This window comes from Bombina bombina, chromosome 3 (assembly GCF_027579735.1).
Source record: "Bombina bombina isolate aBomBom1 chromosome 3, aBomBom1.pri, whole genome shotgun sequence".
Classification (NCBI taxonomy): domain Eukaryota; kingdom Metazoa; phylum Chordata; class Amphibia; order Anura; family Bombinatoridae; genus Bombina; species Bombina bombina.
In genome coordinates, this window is record NC_069501.1 from 775,509,931 (window position 1) to 775,532,648 (window position 22,718).

The 22,718-nt window shown below is 38.4% G+C and overlaps 1 protein-coding gene across 1 annotated transcript in view; it reads right to left on the bottom strand.

Annotated features, from left to right (window-relative positions):
• Window positions 1-2,802, bottom strand: part of MFSD9 (major facilitator superfamily domain containing 9) — a 37,889-nt gene extending 35,087 nt beyond the window's left edge. The window contains exon 1 of the mRNA XM_053707663.1: window positions 2,680-2,802. Within this exon, the coding sequence (XP_053563638.1) occupies window positions 2,680-2,763 (84 nt within the window). The 5' untranslated portion in view covers window positions 2,764-2,802. The remainder of the gene's footprint in view (window positions 1-2,679) is intronic.
• Window positions 2,803-22,718: the final 19,916 nt, after the last annotated feature.

The window sequence follows — 22,718 nt, forward strand, 5'->3', positions numbered from 1 at the left end:
GAATCATGAAAGAAAGATTTTGGGTTTAGTGGCCCTTTAAGTTCTGTGTAACAGAATCAGATTTAACCATTTTTTTTAAACCAATTGTCAAAATAAAGTATAGTCCTAGAAAACTATTATTATATGCAAAACAGTAAGTCAAGTAATTAACTCAAACAGCAGCTCTAAGCTGGCATCAAATTTGGAATATGCTACACAATAATTTTACCGAAAATAAAAGGCCAAAAAACCGAAAACCGAAATAACCAAAAATGCCATTTTCGGCCGAAACTTTCTGCGGCCGAAATTTCGGTGCATCCCTAGTAACTTGTATATTGAAAGGGATAGAATCCTTTGGGCCACTATTTTTGTGCGGATATATACATGGCATAAACCCCTTCATACAATCCACATGTTTTTAGAATGGCCCAATGCCTTTGTATGACAAACAAACTGGTGTCAACCTTGCCCCTTCATATATTTTGCTTTTTCTGAATAAGTAACTGATATTTTAATAGGGTTACAATCCTTTAGGCCACTCATTTCTGTATTAATAAATACAGGACATGAGCCCCTTCAAGGGACAGACAATCTCAGCCTGGCCCAACAGTTTCTATGGCAAAAAAACTGGTGCCAACCTTGCCACTTAATATATTTTTCCTTTTCTGAATATGTAGTATAGCCACAGAGAAATTATGGGCCCAAAGGATTTTAACCCTTTCAAAATACCAGTTACTTATTCGGAAAAGGTAAAATATATGTAGTGGCAAGGTTGGCGCCCGTTTGTTTGCCATAGAAAGGCATTGGGCTAGTCTAAAAACATGTGGATTGTATTAAGGGGCTCATGCCCTGTATATACCTGCACTGAAATGAGTGGCCTAAATGATTTTAACCCTTTCAAAATACCAGTTACTTATTCAGAAAAGTAAAAATATGTGAAGTGGCAAGTTTGGCACCAGTTTGCTATAGAAACAGTTGGGCCAGTCTGAAAATATGTGGATTGTATGAAGGGGCTCACACCCTGTATACATCCACACAGAAATGAGTAGCTTAAAGTATTTTAACCCTTTTAAAATACTACTTATTCAGAAAAGGGAACATATATTAAAGGGACACTGTACCCAAAAATTTTCTTTTGTGATTCAGATTGAGCATGAAATTTTAAGCAACTTTCTAATTTACTCCTATTATCAAACTTTCTTCATTCTCTTGGTATCTTTATTTGAAATGCAAGAATGTAAGTTTAGATGCTGGCCCATTTTTGGTGAACAACCTGAGTTGTCTTTGCTGATTGGTGGATACATCCATCCACCAATAAAAAAGTGCTGTCCAGAGTACTGAAACCAAAAAAAAAGCTTAGATGCCTTCTTTTTCAAATAATGATAGCAAGAGAACGAAGAAAAATTGATAATAGGAGTAAATTAGAAAGTTGCTTAAAATTGCATGCTCTTTCTGAATTACAAAAGAAAAAATTTGGGTACAGTGTCCCTTTAAGTGGTATGGTTTGCACCAGTTTATTTGCCATAGAAACCGTTGGGCCAGGCTGAGAACATGTCCGCCCTATGAAGGGGCTCACGCCTTGTATATATCCACACATAAATGAGTGGCCCAAATGATTTTAACCCTTTCAAAATACCAGTTACTTATTCTGAAAAGGTAAAATATATGAAGGGGCAAGGTTGGCAACAGTTTGTTTGCTATAGAAACCGTTGGGCGAGGCTGAGAACATGTCTGTCCTAGAAAGGGGCTCACACCCTGTATATATCCTTACATAAATTAGTGGCCCAAAGGATTTTAACCCTATCAGTATACAAGTTACATATTCAAAATGTAACTAAAATTGTGTCATGTTTGCCATCTGTTTATTGCAATATAACATGTATTTGTATGAAATGTAAGTTTGTTTAAGTTTTGGGAAAGTCAAATAATTGTAGATATTTTGTTATACAGCTTTTTTTGTCTGATTGTAATTAGTTGCCCAATAAGAAGCTGGCTGAATAAGAAGCCAACTTCAGCATCGTACTAAAATGTGTGTACAGAATAGAGAGGAATTGGATTAATCACATAGCTGCTTTAGCATTTACAAACAGTAACCATAGAGTTGTATAAAGCATAAACACATTTGTAAATGTTTCAATTTTTTTAAAAAAAACAAACAGATGTTCCTGAGATGAATAAACTAACTTTTTTTCTGAGAGTTATCCGTATTAGCCAGTGAGCAGCAGAGACCTGTACTTTAGTTGTAAATAATCATGCACTTCCTGCTCTGTCATATATTTTATAAGTGATAGAAAGATACAGTAGTGTGCTTCTTTTTAGAATAATGGGTGCAGGTAATCTGCAGAATAGGGGGCTATGTATGTATTAACCAGGTACAATTTACAGCAAGCCAGATATACTTTACAGCAAGCTCTGGCAAAAACACTGCATTATAAACCGACGCTACATAATGGCACTGGTCAGTTTCCAAATATAGCAAAATTGACATCAGTGCAAGGCAGACGATTGCTGTATAGTTAATTACTGCTCAGGATAAACTATTTTCATGTTGATGTCCGACAAATTGCCGCATAGTCAAAGGTCTACCAGGACTGCAGCTTTCTGCTTGTTCATCCTGTCTAAATCACTCACTGCAAGAACAGCGGCAGAACGCTAAACATGAGCAGACGCAGAGCGATCGGTGACTATTCTGTCACTCACCAGGAATCCCACCACATATATGCAGTCCTGTAAGCTCCTCCTCGCGCCCTCCCTTAGCGCTGTGGGGGGTCTCGGGTTCCCCATTCTCCATCGTCTCTTGACAGGTGCCTAGGTCGATTTCAGCCAAGCACAGAGAGATGCGCATGCGCAGTATCGTGGTTCAGACAATCACAGAGGAATACGCATGCGCAACATCGTAACAGGAAAGTCCATTTGTGCACATCACAGCTGCTGGAGGCTTGCGTCACACCGCTCCCCTGCTGTCATTTGTTTTATGGAGTGTCATTCTGCTTCCTCTTGCTGTCTGAATTTATAATATAAATCGGACATCAAATCCTTGCAGAAATTATTATCTGCTTCTTTGACATCCCAGCATTTTTGGACAGGGGGGTAACTGCAAACTTTAACGACACCGTGCAAACTCACGTTTGTAATTAACTTTTTTTCATGCTAATAATTCTTTCTTCATAAATAAAATTCAGAATTGATTTTTAATAATATATTATTTGATACGAAGAAAAAACGGTCACATCGTTTGTATACTTGACACAAACAAGATGAGGACCCTGTAGGAATATACATAGGAAACCTACACACTGTTTTTTTGTTGTTGTTAATATCTTATTTCATCCAAACACACTCTGCTAGATTACGAGTCTTGCGTTAGCCTTAAAAAGCAGCGTTGAGAGGTCCCAACGCTGCTTTTTAACGCCCGCTGGTATTAAAAGTCTGGCAGGTACAGGTGTACCGCTCACTTTTTTCCCGTGACTTGAGCATACCGCAAATCCACTTACGTCAATTGCTTATCCTATCTTTTTAATAGTATTTGCCTAACGCCGGTATTACGAGTCTTGGAAAAAGTGAGCGGTACACCCTCTCCTGTCAAGACTCCTACTGCATTTAAAAGTCAGTAGTTAAGAGTTTTATGGGCTAACGCCGTAACATAAAACTCTTAGCTAAAGTGCTAAAAAGTACACTAACACCCATAAACTACCTATTAACCACTAAACAGAGGCCCTCCCCCATCGCAAACACTTAAATACATTTTTTAACCCCTAATCTGCCGACCGAACATCGCCGCCACTTCAATAAATATATTAACCCCTAAACTGCCGCACTCCCGCCTCGCAAACATTAATTTAATTTTATTAACCCCTAATCTGCCGTCCCTAACATCGCCGACACCTACCTACATTTATTAACCCCTAATCTGCTGCCCCCAACGTCGCTGCAACTATATTAAATGTATTAACCCCTAAACCTAAGTCTAACCCTAAACCCCCTAACTTAAATATTTAAAATAATCTAAAAAAAATTACTACAATTAAATAAATTATTCCTATTTAAAACTAAATACTTACCTATAAAATTAACTCTAAGCTAGCTACAATATAACTAATAGTTACATTGTAGCTAGCTTAGGGTTTATTTTTATTTTACAGGCAACTTTGTATTTATTTTAACTAGGTAGAATAGTTATTAAATAGTTATTAACTATTTAATAACTTCCTAGTTAAAATAAGTACAAATTTACCTGTAAAATAAACCCTAACCTAAGTTACAATTACACCTAACACTACACTATAATTAAATAAATTAACTAAATTAATTACAATTAAATAAACTAAATTACAAAAAAACCCACTAGATTACAGAAAATAATAAAATAATTACAAGAATTTTAAACTAATTACACCTAATCTAATCCCCCTAATAAAATAAAAAAGCCCCCCAAAATAATAAAAATCCCTACCCTATACTAAATTACAAATAGCCCTTAAAAGGGCCTTTTGCGGGGCATTTCCCCAAAGTAATCATCTCTTTTACCTGTAAAAAAAAAATACAATACCCCCCCCACAACATTAAAACCCACCACCCACACACCCAACCCTACTCTAAAACCCACCCAATCACCTCTAAATAAAACCTAACACTAACCCCTTGAAGATCACCCTACCTTGAGACGTCTTTACCCAACCGGGCAGAAGTGGTCCTCCAGACGGCCAGAAGTCTTCATCCGATCCGGGCAGAAGAGGACCTCCAGACGGGCAGAAGTCTTCATCCAGGCGGCATCTTCTATCTTCATCCATCCGGAGTGGAGCGGGTCCATCTTCAAGCCATCGAACGCGGAGCATCCTCTTCCATCCGATGACTAACACTAAATGGCGGTACCTTTGAGTGACGTCATCCAAGATGGCGTCCCTTGAATTCCGATTGGCTGATAGAATTCTATCAGCCAATCGGAATTAAGGTAGAAAAAATCCTACAGTCTGATGCAATCAGCCAATAGGATTGAAGTTCATTCCTCTTGGCTGATCCAATCAGCCAATAGGATTGAGCTTGCATTCTATTGTCTGAATGGAGCAGCCAATAGAATGTGAGCTCAATCCTATTGGCTGATTGGATCAGCCAATAGGATTTTTTCTACCTTAATTCCGATTGGCTGATAGAATTCTATCAGCCAATCGGAATTCAAGGGACGCCATCTTGGATGACGTCACTTAAAGGTACCGTCATTTAGTGTTAGTCGTCAGATGCAAGAGGATGCTTCACGTCGGATGGCTTGAAGATGGACCCGCTGCATCTCTTCTGCCTGGATCGGATGAAGACTTCTGGCCTTCTGGAGGACCACTTCTGCCAGGGTTGGGTGTGTGGGTGGTGGGTTTTAATGTTGGGGGATATTTTTTTTTTTACAGGTAAAAAAGCTGATTACTTTGGGGAAATGCCCCGCAAAAGGCCCTTTTAAGGGCTATTTGTAATTTAGTATAGGGTAGGGATTTTTATTATTTTTTTTTTTTTATTTATTTTATTAGGGGGATTAGATGGGTGTAATTAGTTTAAAATTCTTGTAATTATTTTATTTTCTGTAATTTAGTGGGGGGGGTTTCGTACTTAAGTTTATTTTATTTAATTGTAGTTAATTTAGTTAATTTATTTAATTATAGTGTAGTGTTAGGTGTAATTGTAACTTAGGTTAGGGTTTATTTTACAGGTAAATTTGTACTTATTTTAACTAGGAAGTTATTAAATAGTTAATTACTATTTAATAACTATTCTACCTAGTTTAAATAAGTACAAAGTTGCCTGTAAAAAATAAATAAATCCTAAATGGTTACAATGTAACTATTAGTTATATTGTAGCTATCTTAGGGTTTATTTTATAGGTAAGTATTTAGTTTTAAATAGGAATAATTTAGTTAATAATAGTAATTTGGTTAGGGTTAGACTTAGGTTTAGGGGCTAATAACTTTATTATAGTGGCGGCGACGTTGACGGTGGCAGATTAGGGGCTAATAAGTGTAGTTAGGTGGCGGCAACATTGGGGGCGGCAGAGTAGAGGTTAATAAATAAAAAGTAGGTGTCAGCGATGTTGGGGGCAGCAGATTAGGGGTTCATAGGGATAATATAGGTGGCATATAAAGCAGGTGGCGGCGATGTCAGGGGCGGCAGATTAGGGGTTAATAATGTAAGATTAGGGGTGTTTAGACTCGGGGTTCATGTTAGAGTGTTAGGTGTAGACATAAATGTGTTTCCCCATAGGAATCAATGGGGCTGCGTTAGGAGCTGAACGCTGCTTTTTTGCAGATGTTAGTTTTTTTTCAGCCGGCTCTGTCCCATTGATTCCTATGGGGAAATCGTGTACAAGCACGTTTAACCAGCTCACCGCTACCGTAAGCAGCGCTGGTATTGAGGTGAGATGTGGAGCTAAATTCTGCTCTACGCTCACCTTTTTGCGGCTAATGCCGGGTTTAAAAAATCCCGTATTACCAGCGTTACTTTAGGTGAGTGGTGAGGAAAAACTGTGCGTTAGTCACGCACACCATTACAGACAAAAACTCGTAATCTAGGTGACTGTTATTTTACTTGAGACAGTCTAGTCAAAATTAAACTTTCATGATTCTTGATAGGCCTTGCACTTTTTAATAACTTTCCCATTGACTTTTATCATCAAATTAGCTTTGTTCTCTTGGTATTCTTTTTTGAAAGCTTTGTTCACTTGGTATTCTTTGTTGAAAGCTAAACCTAGGTAGGCTGATATGCTAATTTCTAAGACCTCTTATCTCAGTGCATTTTGACAGTTTTTCACAGCTACAGGGCGATAGTCTATTTGTGCCATAAATATTACATTGTGCTCACTCTAGTGGAGTTATTTCTAAACCAGCACTGATAGGCTAAAATGCAAGTCTGTCAAAAAACTGAAATAAGGGGGCAGTATGCATAGGCTTAGATACAAGGTAATCCAGAGGTAAAAAGCAAATTAATATAATAGTGTTTGTTATGTAAAACTTAATTAAATCCACAACCAAAAAAAAAAAAAATTTTTCTCATAAATGAAAAAAAATAAATAAAACATAAGCAGATGAATCAAACTGAAACAGCTGCCTGAATAACTTTTCTACCAAAAACTTCTTCCGAAGAAGCAAATAGATCAAAACGGTATAATTTAGTAAATGTATTCAAAGAAGTTCTAGTTGCTGCATTTGCATTCAACTGAAGCTTCATTCTTAAAAGCACACGACTTGGAGACTGATCTAGTAGAATGAGCTGTAATTCTCTGAGGCGGGGCCTGACCCGACTCCAAATTAGCAAGATGAATCAAAATCTTTAACCAAGATGCCAAGGAAATGGCAGAAGCCTTCTGACCTTTCCTAGAGCCAGAAAAGATAACAATTTACAAATAGACTAGAAGTCTTCCTGAAATCTTTAGTAGCTTCAACATAATATTTCAAAGCTCTTACAACATCCAAAGAATGTAAGGATTTCTCCAACAAATTCTTAGGATTAGGACACAAAGAAGGGACAACAATTTCTTAATTAATGTTGTTAGAATTCACAACCTTAGGTAAGAATTTAGATGAAGTCCGCAAAACTGCCTTATCTTGATGGAAAACCAGAAAAGGAGATTCACAAGAAAGAGCAGATAATTCAGAAACTCTTCTAGCAGAAGAGTTGGCCAAAAGGAGCAACACTTTCCAAGAAAGTAGTTTAATGTCCAAAGAATGCATAGGCTCAAAAGGAGGAGCCTGTAAGGCCTTCAAAACCAAATTAAGACTCCAAGGAGGAGAGATTGATTTAATGACAGGTTTGATACGGACCAAAGCCTGTACAAAACAGTGAATATCAGGAAGCTTAGCAATCTTTCTGTGAAATAAAACAGAAAAAGCAGAGATTTGTCCCTTTAAGGAACTTGCAGACAAACCTTTATCTAAACCATCCTGAAGAAACTAAAATTATAGGAATTCTAAAAGAATGCCAGGAGAATTTATGAGAAGAACACCATGAAATATAAGTCTTCCAAACTTGATAATAAATCTTCCTAGAAACAGATTTACAAACCGACAGAAGGTCTAGCCTTAAAGGGACACTGAACCAAAAATGTTTCTTTTGTGATTCAGATAGAGCATGCAATTTTAAGCAACTTTCTAATTTACTCATATTATCAATTTTTCTTCATTCTCTTGCTATCTTTATATAAAAAAGAAGGCATCTAAGCTTTTTTCTTGGTTCAGTACTCTGGACAGCAGTTTTTGATTGGTGGATGAATTTATCCACCAATCAGCAAGGACAACCTAGGTCCGGCATCTAAACTTACATTCTTGCATTTCAAATAAAGATTCCAAGAAAATGAAGAAAATTTGATAATATGAGTAAATTAGAAATTTGCTTAAAATGTCATGCTCTATCTGAATCACAAAAGAAAAAATTTGGGTACAGTGTCCCTTTAATGGAAGTGGCCAAGGTTGGCAGCTGGACATCCGAACAAGATCCGTATACCAAAACCTGTGAGGCCATGCTGGAGCTACCAGCAACACAAATAATTGTTCAATGATGATTTTGGAAATCACTTTTGGAAGAAGAACTAGTGGCGGGAAGATATAAGCAGGTTGGTAACACCAAGGAACTGCTAACACATCCACTGCTTCCGCCTGAGGATCCCTGGACCTGGACAGGTACCTGGGAAGTTTCTTGTTTAAATGGGAAGCCATCAGATCTATTTCTGGAAGACCCCATATCTGAACAATCTGAGAAAACACATCTTGATGGAGCAACCACTCCCCCGGATGTAAAGTCTGACGGCTGAGATAATCCGCTTCCCAATTGTCTATACCTGGGATATGAACCGCAGAAATTAGAAAGGAGCTTCATTCTGCCCAAGCAAGTATCCAAGATACTTCTTTCATGGCTTGGGGACTGCGAGTCCCATCCTGATGTTTGACATATGCCACAGTTGTGATATTGTCTGTCTGAAAACAAATGAATGGTTCTCTCTTCAACAGAGGCTACACCTGAAGAGCCCTGAAGATAGCACGGAGATCTAAAATATTGATTGGTAACCTCGCCTCTTGAGGTTTCCAAACCCCTTGTGCTGTCAGAGATCCCCAGACAGCTCCCCAACCTGAAAGACTTGCATCTGTTGTGATCACAGTCCAGGTTGGACGAACAAAAGAGGCCCCTTGAAATATGCGATGGTAATCTAACCACCAAGTCAGAGAGAGTCGAACATTGGGATTTAAGGATATTAATTGTGATATATTTGTATAATCCCTGCACCATTGGTTCAGCATACAAAGCTGGAGAGATCTCATATGAAAACGAGCAAAGGGGATCGCGTCCGATGCTGCAGTCATGAGACCTAAAACTTCCATGCACATAGCCACTGAAGGGAATGATTGAGACTGAAGGTTTCGACAAGCTGAAACCAATTTTAATTGTTTCTTGTCTGTTAGAGACAGAGTCATGGACACTGAATCTATCTGGAAGCCTAAAAAGGTGACCCTTGTCTGAGGAATCAAAAAACTTTTTGGTAAATTGATCCTCCAAACATGTCTTTGAAGAAACAATACTAGTTGATTTGTGTGAGATTCTGCAGAATGTAAAGACTGAGCTAGTACCAAGATATTGTCCAAATAAGGAAATACTGCAATACCCCGTTCTCTGATTACAGAGAGTAGGGCATCGAGAACCTTCAAAAAGATTTGTGGAGCTGTCGCTAGGCCAAATGGAAGAGCGACAAATTGGTAATGCTGGTCTAGAAAAGAGAATCTCAGAAACTGATAATGGTCTGGATGATTCGGAATATGAAGATAAGCATCCTGTAAGTCTATTGTGGACATATAATGCCCTTGCTGAACAAAAGGCAGAATAGTCCTTATAGTCACCATTTTGAAAGTTGGCACTCTTACATAACGATTCAAAATTTTCAGATCCAGAACTGGCCTGAAATAATTGTCTTTCTTTGTTTGGGACAATGAATAGATTTGAATAAAACCCCACACCCTGTTCCTGAAACGGAACTGGTATGATTACCCCTGAAAGCTCCAGGTCTAAAACACACTTCAGAAAAGCTTGAGCCTTTACTGGATTTACTGGGATGTGCGAGAGAAAAAACCTTCACACAGAAGGTCTTACTCTGAATCCTATTTGGTACCCTTGAGAGACAATACTCTGAATCCAATGATTTTGGACAGAATCTGCCCAAATGTTTTGGAAGAATCTTAATCTGCCCCCTACCAGCTGAGCTGGAATGAGGGCCACACCTTCATGCAGACTTGGGGGCTGGCTTTGGTTTCTTTTGGTTTGTATTTATTCCAACTTGAAGAAGGTTTCCAATTGGAACCAGATTCTTTGGGGGAAGGATTAGGTTTCTGTTCCTTATTTTGTCGAAATTAACAAAAGCGGTTAGAAGCTTTAGATTTACTCTTAGGTCTTTTATCCTGAGGCAAAAAAACTTCCTTCCCCCCAGTGACAGTTGAAATAATCAAATCCAATTGAGAACCAAATAACTTATTACCTTGGAAAGAAAGAGATAGTAATATAGACTTAGATACCATGTCAGCATTCCAATATTTAAGCCACAAAGCTCTTCTAGCTAAAATAGCTAAAGACATAGATGTATCATTAATTTTGATGATATCAAAAATGGCATCACAGGGGGCGGAGTCCGCAGCGCAAGAGAATGGCCGCATAATCCTGTTGCTCCGGTCCTGACTACATTATAAACAACCTTACAAGGTGCCAACAACAGAGCCAAACCTAGAGATATTGCCTGAATATATCCCAGACTTCCACCTGGCAACTAGTAAAACCTAAATTCATCTGTAGGTGCTACAATCTAAAGTCAGGACCGGAGGCCTATACTGATATTGTACAAGCGGCGGACATCTTCCCACCCTCGTGGTTACAAGACTGCATATATCATCAGGACTCCCTACACATATTAAGGACTGTGGCCTTTAATTAGACCCCCCGGCAGGTACCTTCTGTAGACCTGTCGTTAGTAGCAGTGCTATCTCAACAGTCCCTGCAATTAAGCCTATTTGCCCGCTACTGGTTAACGCTTATATCTGTCATGGAATGCATGCACCAGATTCTCCATGAATTGGGAAGACTCCTAGACTCCTACCAACTGGCATTCACTGAAGCTCTGAGCGCAGCCTTTGGCTCTGTAACTAAAAATGGATCTCCACCAGAGACTGTTTCATGTGCGGCTGAAATAAGCTGCGGCAGCGGAGATGTTAAGGGGCCCCAGCATCTACCGCACAATGTTGATCTACCTCTAAAGTCGGCTGGAGATCCTGTGACTTACAAGATTGACCGACTCGCAGAGGAACGCTTGGTTATAACAGCTGCTGCGGAGTGCCTGTATGGAGACCTCTACACTCATGAGGAGCATCTAGAACAGCCAAGACGTCTCAGTCCCAGGGCTACTCCGGAGCGGATCATCAGACCTTTCTCTACCTACCGTCAGCTGAAGGACCAAAGCGTCTTACTTTCAGATCCAGGATTAGAGGGGACTTTTCAGGGAACTTCTCCTAGGTGGATCCAATACTGCCTATTCTCCACAAATCGGTATGTGATGGTGTCTAAAAGGTTCCGGTCCCCTACATTTCTTCTCCCCTTAAGGTTCACTCCTACCCGGTCACGGTATCGCTGGAGAACTCCCACAGATGCCCTTGCTGTTATGCAACTGGGTATACATGGGAGGTAATAACTGCAATCGTGCTGGAGTCGGCTAAACCCGACATATGGAACTTTACATATGGCTCTCCAGACTTTCCAAGTACCTAAACTATACCAGGGACGCTCTTTATGTTAAGTTTGTAAGTTATATAATGTTGGGCTTACCTTATAACATCTAACTAAGAATAACCCATAGTGTAGATACCCCTGTCTGTTTGTTGTTGATCCATGCTTTTCAATGTTGGAATGCTGCTTCTGTTGCCTCAGAAGCAGCATTCCAAGTTTAACTAAAATCCATACATTACCATTATGAGATCCCACAGTTAGTTGTTTATCTATTTAACTAAAGCTACACTTCACACTGCCTGTTTTTAATTTGACAGCCTTTTTTTTGTTGCATGGGACCCTATTACTGTTTCCAAATACGATTGCCTTATACAGCCTCTCACTTATATGTTTATTTACCTCCTATTAACTTATGATACCCTGAAGCTATTGAGTCAAACATTTTATTTATTTCCCTTGTGGTTCTGCTTATTAATTTGGGATGGCGCCCTGCTGTCAGCGGCAGCGGCCGAGATGGCGGGACAACTCCCTTTAATCTAAATAAGTATATCTATTAGACCTTACCTATGCTCTAGCATTTACACCTATCAAGGCTGGAATTTTCATCTTGATAAAGATATCACCAAAGGCATACATTAGCACTTATGTGTCCCAATAAATGATTAAGTTCCAATTCAGCATACCTATTTTACTTACTGCTAATATTCTACACTGTTATACCTAAAGGATGCCAGTTATACGCCAAATACGCCTCTCCTTCTTTATTAATAGCAAGGTTACCCCTCATCCTCCATATGCAAATCTAACTTAGCCTCACAGGTTCCTCCTTTCGGAATAACTACAGTGCTTACTCTGCTCACTGGACTCTGCATACATCTCACAATTACAGCTTTAAGGCCTAGGTGCAGCTCCACTTTCTAATATTATATCAGTTGTTAACTTCCTACCTGAGTTACACACCTGGCGGAGTCCCAAGTATCCTTACTTTCAACCTGTTTTACTGCAATACTTAATAAATATACAGAAATATAAAAGTGTTTACATAGTTACCAGTTACATAGTATCTCAGATCTGTTGAAAAATATAAAATAGAGGTTCTTCATTTAGGGTCCATGAGTGGCCCTCTAACAATAATGTTTACCCACGTCCAATTTGGTTGATAGCAAATATGTGGTCCAAGAGTGGCCGCTTTAATGTCATGGTGGGTATACTGTTTGAATAGTATTTACTGCATGCAGTGAGTGGGTAATATGCATACTGTTCATTAATCTGATTTGTTCTAGTCACCTGCTCTGAAATAATTTACTTTACCTTACTTTGTATCATGTATTGACAATTATTGATTGTTTGTATCGCAAAGAACCTCAATAAAAAAATAAAAAAAATAAAAAAATGGCATCACAAATAAAATAATTAGCATGTTGAAGCAAGCAAACAATGCTAGACAAATCAGGATCCGTTTCCTGTTGCGCTAAACTTTCCAACCAAAAAGTTGATGCAGCTGCAACATCAGCCATAGAAATGGCAGGCCTGAAGAGATGACCAAAATATAAATAAGCTTTCCTTAGATAAGATTCAAGTTTCCTATCTATAGGGTCTTTAAAAGAAGTACTATCTTCATAGGAATAGTAGTACGTTTAGCAAGAGTAGAAATAGCCCCATCAACTTTGGGGATCTTTTCCCAAAACTCCAATCTAACTGCTGGCAAAGGATACAATTTTTTAAACCTTAAAGAAGGAATAAAAGAAGTACCAGGCCTATTCCATTCCTTAGAAATCATATCAGAAATAGCATCAGGAACTGGAAGAACCTCTGGAGAAACCACAGGAGGTTTATAAACAGAATTTAAACGTTTACTAGTTTTAATATCAAGAGGACTAGTTTCCTCAATATCCAATGTAATCAACACTTCTTTTAACAAGGAACGAATATACTCCATTTTAAATAAATATGTAGATTTGTCAGTGTCAATATATGAGGAAGAATCTTCTGAATCAGATAGATCCTCGTCAGATGAGGATAATTCAGTATGTTGTCGGTTATTAGAAATTTCATCAACTTTATGAAAAGTTTTAAAAGACCTTTTACGTTTATTAGAAGGCGGGATGGCAGACAAAGCCTTCTGTATGGCATGAGCAATAAAATCTTTTATATTCACAGGTATATCTTGTACATTAGATGTTGAAGGAGCAACAGGCATAGTACTATTACTGATGGACACATTCTCTGCATGTAAAAGCTTATCATGACAACTATTACATACCACAGCTGGAGATCTCTCCACAAATTTACAACAAATGCACTTAGCTTTGGTAGAACTGTTATCAGGCAGCAGGGTTCCAAAAGTGGTTTCTGAGACAGGATCAGATTGAGACATCTTGCAAATGTAAGAGAAAAAAACAACATATAAAGCCCTCTAACATAGAAAAAGGCAAGAGGCACATAGGAATGGGGTTTTAAATAATGAAATTATTTTCGCCAAGTATGACGCACAACGTAACTGAAAATATTTTGGCGCTAACAACATCCGGAAATGACACACTCGCGTCAATGATGCAACCTTGTGCAAGGAACTCGGCATCAACTAAGATGCCGGAAATGACGAATTTGCGTCATCGAACGTAACTTCGAGCCAAAAACATTCTTGCACTAAGAATGACGCAATAAACTGATGCATTTTGCAAGCCTAATTTTGTCCACAAAATTTAAAGAGAAAACAGTCAATAGAAAAAAGACTATACCCCAGGTAAGAAAAAATATTTTCCCAAAAATGAAACTGACAGTCTGCAAAGGGAAATATACATAAACCTGACTCATGGCAAATATAAGTACAATACATATATTTAGAACTTTATATTAATACATAAAGTGCCAAGCCATAGCTGAGAGTGTCTTAAGTAATGAAAACATACCAAAAGACACCCATCCACATATAGCAGATAGCCAAACCAGTACTGAAACAGTTATCAGTAGAGGTAATGGAATATGAGAGTATATAGTTGATCTGAATAAGGGAGGTAGGAGATTAATCTCTACGACCGATAACAGAGAACCTATGAAATAGATCTCCCGTGAGGAAAACCATTGCATTCAATAGGTGATACTCCCTTCACAACCCTCTGATATTCGCTGTACTCTGAGAGGAATCGGTCTTCAAAATGCTGAGAAGCGCATATCAACGTAGAATCTAAACACAAACTTACTTCACCACTTCCATAGGAGGCAAAGTTTGTAAAACTGAATTGTGGGTGTGGTGAGGGGTGTATTTATAGGCATTTTGAGGTTTGGTAAACTTTGCCCCTCCTGGTAGGAATGTATATCCCATACGTCACTAGCTCATGGACTCTTGCCAATTACATGAAAGAAAACACAATTTTCAGAACAAAATGGCTTCTTCAGACAAAAGTCAGTATTTAGTGTGACCTCCCTTAGCACTAAGAGTATCTTGAACTCTTTTGGGAGACTGTCCTGAAGTTTCCTCAAGTAATCTTCTCGTATATTATACCAGGCTTCCTTCAGCACTTCCCAGAGTTCTTTAGATTTAGGCTGTCTTTTATTTATTTCTCTGTCCAGGTGATCCCATATTGCCTCTATGATATTCAGGTCTGGACTCTGTGGAAGCCAGTCCATGAATGTTAGTGTTTTATCAGCTGTTTTCCCCTCCAAATATGATTTCACTGCATTAGCAGTATGCTTGCAATCGTTATCATGTTGCAAAATAAAACCATTCCCAATCAGGTGCTTTCCAGAAGGACTGGCATGATGAATTAAAACCTGTCTGTACTTTTCAGCATTCACAACACAATCCCTTCAATTTGGACAATATCACCAACACCACTGGCAGAAATGCATCCCCAAACCAGGACAGACCCACCAGTATATTTCACTGAAGGCCGTGTGTACTCATTTTCCATCTCTCTCCAACTCTTCTTCTCACATATTGTCGGCGATTGGACCCAAAAATTTCAAACTTGGATTTTTCACTCCCTAATACTCTTTTCCACTGATCTATATTCCAATCTTTGTGAGCTTTAGCATATCTTAGCCTTTTCACCCTGTCCCCCTTCTGAAAAAGTGGTTTCTTTGCTGCTACCTTTCCACAAAGACCTTTCCTGATCAAGCTTCTTGATCAACTTGGCATCCAGATGAAGCTGCCTTGCTGGATTTCTTCCAGTCTCTCAAAGAAGAAACTCGGTCTCTCAAAGAAGAAACTCTGAGAAACTTCTCATCAGATTTTGAAAGATTTCTTCTCCTTCCAGTCCTTTTTTTGCCCTTGACCTCTCCTGATTCTTCAAATGTCTTTATAACAGCTTGAATACCACATCTTGAGTGTCCAGTTATTTGCTGATTTCCCTTTGAGAGTGCCCTTGCTGATGCAAAAGTATGATTTTATGTCTGTCAAATTCTGTGATCTTTTGCATTTTTAATGGACTGATGTGATTGAAAGTTGGTCTTATTAGCAAGCTTCCAATGAATTAAACTCATACCACATGTGTATGTAATGCTTAAGCACGTCTTGCACAAACCTGGTGTAATAGACCTTTTTCACAACAGTCATATAAAACATGAAATAGTAGGACAAATACAGGTGTTAGCAATACCTTTTAGGTTTACGAGCACCAGGTTCCTGCTATTGCTCAAGTGTAAAGGAAGGTCACACTAAATACTTGCCACTTCAGCCTATAGAAGCTGTTTTTTCTGTTTTATTTCTGTTTTCTAAAACTGCATACAAATATCCTGTATTTTCTAGTTGTATTCTAATAAAGAGACTGAGAAATAATTATATATGGTCATTATACCATTGATAAAACAACAAATCTAATGGTGACCAAAGACTTTTGCACAGTACTGTATATATAATTAGTGTGTATATACATTTAATTACTGGGAAGAACAGATAAAGATGAGGAGGCCGAATTATTAAATGTCTGTCGGACCTGACCCGACAGTGCGGATCAGGTCCGACAGACATCGCTGAATGCGGAGAGCAATACGCTCTCCGTATTCAGCATTGCACCAGCAGCTCACAAGAGCTGCTGGTGCAACGCCGCCCCCTGCAGACTTGCGTCCAATGGGCCGCCAGCAGGAAGGTGTCAATCAACCCTATTGTACTCGATCGGGTTGAATTGTGGTGATTCCTGTCCGCCTCATCAGAGCAGGCGGACAGGGTTATGGCGCAGCGGTCTTTAGACCGCTGCTTCATAACTGCTGTTTCTGGCGAGTCTGAAGACTCGCCAGAAACACGGGCCCTCAAGCTCCATTCTGAACTTGATAAATGGGCCTCGAGGTATGAGACTTGTAACCAGGATTAAAGGACCTTTAAATACAGAAAATATAGTAGAATTGCATAATCAACAGATGCATGCTTAAAAGACAATTCAAAAACTGAATTTTAAATTAGTACAATTTTTTTCATTTGGCCATAAGCTAATCACAAAATGTATTTATGTATATACTGTGCACTGTTGCGCATGCTCAGTAGGAGCTGGTACCTCAGAATGTGTGCATATAAAAAGATAGTGCAGAACTCGGTAGTGGAAGTGAATTGGAAAATCTCTTAAAACTGCGAGTTCGATCTGAATATTCGTTTGGGCACAGATCAAACCACTTATACAAAAATCTACTATGTACCTTAGTTTAGATAAGGGTTGCTTCCGGGTACCAACGATAAGAAAATGGTGTGTTAATGCAGTGGGGTGCCGTTGGTTTGGGGCTCATTTATTTAGGGTTATTGCAGTAGGTAATTATCTTAAATTAGTAATGCATGGTAATGAAGCTATAGGTTAAGTTCACCAGACTATTCAGAGTTAAAGAGACACTAAATATCTCTGAATAGCATATAAGCCAAGTACAATTTTTTTTTTAAATGAATTAATATCTTGTTTATTCTAATTGTATTTCAACAGTCAAACTCCACCTACCATTTGCCTTATTTGAGGAGCCATTCTGTGCTTTAGTCTGCAGACAAGGCTAGCCCCTATCACAACATTAGTATCAAAGTACGTGTCTTGCCATCTGTTATCTGTTAAAGCCAATTAGGGAAATATATGTAGTAGAGTTAGACTTTGAAGGCAGCCCTAGTGTTAGGTAAAATAGGTGGTCGCCTAAGGCCTCGCTCAAGCAGGAGCCTTGCATCCAGGGCTTTACCAAATGTTTTACCTGATTTATTACATTTGTTATTATTTCCGTGCTGTAACTGTGTTCCTGCATACAGATAATAAACATTTAAATAAATCTAGATTCTTTAGTGAGAGGAGAGGTGGGTGGAATATCGTGGTCATGTAGCCACAAGCATGCAATGCCATTTGCCTTATCTCTGTGCTTATGAGTAGTGTTTTACAGAACTGCTATAAATGTCATATTACCTGAAATGTATAAAGTAAAAGTACCTGCAGTGTACTGCTTGCATGATATGCAGCTAGTAAAGAAAAACTAAAGTTATCATACAAAAGTAAAAAAAATACAGTATCCAAAAATGACATTGGTAAAAGAAGGACCAATCAGGTTAGACAGGGGAAATGTTTATTTAGGGATTTTCACATAGAGCTAAAATATAAGCATAAGCTAGGGAAGGGGAGTTTAATTTTGTTGCATTTCTTCCTTACTCCTCTGTTATACTGAAAGCTTTAGTTTATTTAATCACTTATACTTTTAAAAAATAAAAAAAGAAGTTAACAAAAATATTTTTTAATCCTCTTCTAATACCCCTTAAAAAAACAACAACACCAAAGTAAAAAAAAACTATTCTAAAAATAGGCTACCAATAGCCCTTAAAAGGGCATTTTGTAGGGCATTGCCCTAAAGTAATCAGCTCTTTTGCTTAAAAAAACACTAACCCCTCTAACATTACAACCCCCCAAACAAAAAATCTAACTAAAAAACCTAGATTACCCATTGCACAGATGATGATGGGCAGCGCTACATCTTCATCGCGGCGCTCCATCTTCAATCACCTTCATCTCACCAGAGGTCTATCTTCTAATTTCAACCCAGTGTCGGCTGCTATGGCGGCTGTGACGCCGGTGGTCCTCTTCAGACCTTCAACACAGAAGTCCTCTTCATGTGGTCTCCAGCTGCACACTGAATAGTAAATGCAAGGTACACCTTTTATATAGGGGTATCCTTGCATTCCTATTAGCTGATTTAAATCTTCAAATTCAAATCAGCCAATAGAATTAAAGTTTTTTGTTGGGCAGCAAAAGAGATGAATGTCATTTTAGGGTCAATGCCCATCCAAATAGCCTTTTTGGGGCAATGGGTAATTTAGTTGTTTTTTTTTTTAGTTAGGTTTTTTTTTTTGGGGGGTGGGGGTTGTAATGTTAAGAGGGGTTAGTGTTTTTTTAAGAAAAAGAGCTGATTGTTTATTTTTAGAGTAGGGCTTTTTTATTTTGGGGTTGTTTTTTTAAGGGGTATTAGAATAGAATTTTTTTTTTTTTTTGGTAATTTATTTTTTTATTTTCTTTAATGTTATTATATTATTTTTTGCAATGTTAGGCTTTTTTATTTTTCAGTAATGGTAGGGTTTTTTCTTGTGTGTAATATTAGTTGTTTTTGTCTGCAATGGTAGTTTTCTTTCTGTAATGGAAGGCTTTTATTTCTAAAGGTACGATTTGGGACGAGATTACATATGCGGCGCATGTTTCAGCACAACTGCTCAAACCCGCGCTGCCCGTAATTTCACCTCGCACATCGGGGTATCACATTCATCTCTTTTGCTGCCCAAAAAAATTATAATCCTAATCCATAAAAAAACACACACCCCCAAACAAAAAAATTAACACTAACTCCAAAGTTGGTACTCACCGATGATGATGGGCGGCGCTACATCTTTATCCATCTTCATAGCGGCGCTCCATCTTCAATCACCTTCATCTCAGCGGAGGTCCATCTTCTAACTTTATCCCAGTGTCGGCTGCGATGGTGGCTGTGACGCAAATGGTCCTCTTCAGACCTTCAACATGGACGTCCTCTTCATGTGGTTTCCAGCTGCACACCGAATAGTAAATGCAAGGTACCCCTTTTATTTAGGGGTATCCTTGCATTCCTATTCGCTGATTTAAATCTTCAAATTCAAATCAGCCAATAGAATTAAAATTTTATTTTTGGGCAGCAAAAGAGATGAATTTCCTTTTAGGGTCAATGGCCATCCAAATAGCCTTTTCGGGGCAATGGGTAATTTAGTTTTTTTCTTTTAGCTAGTTTTTTTTTTGGGGGGTGGGGGGTTGTAATGTAAGAGGGGTTAGTGTTTTTTAAGAAAAAGAGCTGATTGTTTATTTTTAGAGTAGGGCTTTTTTATTTTGGGGTTGTTTTTTTAAGGGGTATTAGAATAGAATAAAAAAAAATATTTTTGGTAATTTATTTTTTTATTTTCTTTAATGTTATTTTTTTATTTTTTTGTAATGTTAGGCTTTTTTATTTTTGAGCAATGGTAGGGTTTTTTCTTGTGTGTAATATTAGTTGTTTTTTCTGCAATGGTAGTTTTCTTTCTGTAATGGAGGGCTTTTATTTCTAAAGGTAAGATTAGGGATGAGATTACATATGCGGTGCATGCTTCAGCACAACTGATGAAACCCGCGCTGCCCGTAATTTCACCTCGCACATCGTGGTATCACATAAACCCCGCTGGCAGTTCATAAAGTGCCGTAAGTCACTAGCGATGTCTAGAAATGAGCGTAAATACAATTTTTTGGAGTCGCCAGTGATTTACAGCATTAAAGAAACTGGCGGCACCTAAGAAATTAAAAAAAATATCAAAGCTCCCGTAAAAGTCTAAACCGCCTCACAAAAATAAACCCAACACGTAAAACCCCTATATCCACCATCAAACCCACATCGGAACTAATAATAAAAGTATTAACCCCGAAACCGACAACCCCCCACAACGCAATATGCTAATTAAACTGTTAACCTCTAATCCACCATTCACACACATCACAATCTACCTATTAAAAGTATTAACCCCTAAATCTGCCAACCCCAACATTGCAAACTACCTAATAAAAGTATTAACCCCTAAATCCGCCAACCGCAACATCACAAACTACCTAATAAATGTAATAACCCCTAATCCGCCATTCACTCACATTGCAAAGTCCCTATTAAAACTATTAACCCCTAATCTGCCATTAACCCACATAGCAAAGTACCTATTAAAACTATTAACCCCTAATCCGCCATTAAATCACATTGCAACAAACCTTATAAATCTATTAACCCCTACTCTGCCAAATTTGCAAAACGCAATAATCCTAATCAAACTATATATGCAAAGGGTTAATGATAGTCCCAATCGTTATAGTAAGCTTGGGTAAACAATCAATCTGTAAAAAGAGAGTGTCTCAAGCTCTCCCCCCCTTTTAAGGTCTCCTCTTCTACCTCAGTCACCACAAATAATGAAAGTTCAAACCGGTATCAGATGGATCTCCGGTCTCAGCAGTTCTCACCACTTCCACTGTGTCAGGTGGGGTGCCTGGACTCACTCCGGACTTCCTCCCAGACAGGCGATGAGACCCCTCTGGAGCGGTATGTCCTCCTTGGTGTACTTGTGAGCTGCTGGCGTATAACTTGTAAGACGTAGCTGCAGTAGATGCTTCCTGATAGGTCACCGGTAACAAGACAAGGCTATTGATAGGAAAAAGCGGGTGGAGGAGGATCCTGTTTAGGAACAGATTCAGCTGGCGTTCAGCGAGTCCAATAGCGGTATTCCCAACCGCTCAAATACAAAAGTGAAAAAGGAAAGAGGTCTTGCAAGAACTTGAAGTGAAAAAACACTGGGTTTATTCGGTTAATCCAACAGTATACATGTACAGGTCACAGTCAGTGAAGGCCTGACGTGTTTCGCGCATGTGTACATGCGCTTCTTCGGAGGCATGCGCGAAACACGTCAGGCCTTCACTGACTGTGACCTTTTTCACTTTTTTAAAAATAAAAAAGCCTAATATTAAATTGTTCTAAGATTACAAAAAGAAAAAAGTCTAACATTACATAAAATAATAAACCAAATTATCAAAAATTTAAAAATTAAACCTAATCCCTATGAAAATAAATAAGCCCCCCAAAATAAACCCCCCCCCTAATCTAATACTAAACTACCAATAGCTCTTAAAAGGGCCTTTGGTATGGCATTGCCCTAAGTTAAACAGCTCTTTTCTTTAAAAAATCCCCCCTCTAACAGTAAAACCCCTCCACCCACCAAACTCCCCAAAATAAAAAAAAACAAACACTAAAAAATCTTAAACTACACATTGCCCCTAAAAGGGCATTTGTATGGGCATTTAGCTCTTTTACTGCCCTTAAAAGGGCATTCAGCTCTTTTAAGGGTCCCCAATAAATCCCTAATCTAAAAGAAAAAAAAGAAAAATAAAAAAAAAAAACCTAAGTTTAACCCCCAAATAGGTACTCACCGTTCCTGAAGTCCGGTGGAGAAAGTCCTGTTTCAGGCGGTGAAGTTTTCTTAAGATCGCTGCACCTTTACTCGTTGACACCCCCTGCTAGGTTGGCCACAAATGTGCAGAGGGCGGCATTGCACAAGCATTTCACGAAAAATGCTTGTGCAATAATAAATGCCGACAGCGTATGCTACAGTGGATCATGTCCAACTGCACAATGATAAATCGGTCCCTTAGTGTATATAAAACAATGGGAGCTGCTATGTTGTAACTTAGGTTACCTTCTCTGATGTGGTCAATTATGGACAGTTATAAATAAGTAACTAGAGTGTGCAGCCAATGACTATGTGGAACATAGCAATGTCCTGCATTTTCAGTTCTAACAGGAACTGAAAAGCTCAGAATTTCAGAATGGAATTACAGGAAAAGGGGACAAAATAAATAATGAAAGTATATTGCAGACTTTTATTTATATATGATTTATCATTTTATATTACCATCTCAAAGTGTTTAATTCCCCTTGAACTAGTGATCGACAGACCAACAGTAGTTTTCACTTTTTAGATTTAATGATCTTTAATAAATCTGAGCCTGTGGTTTTCAATACATTTACTTCATATGTTA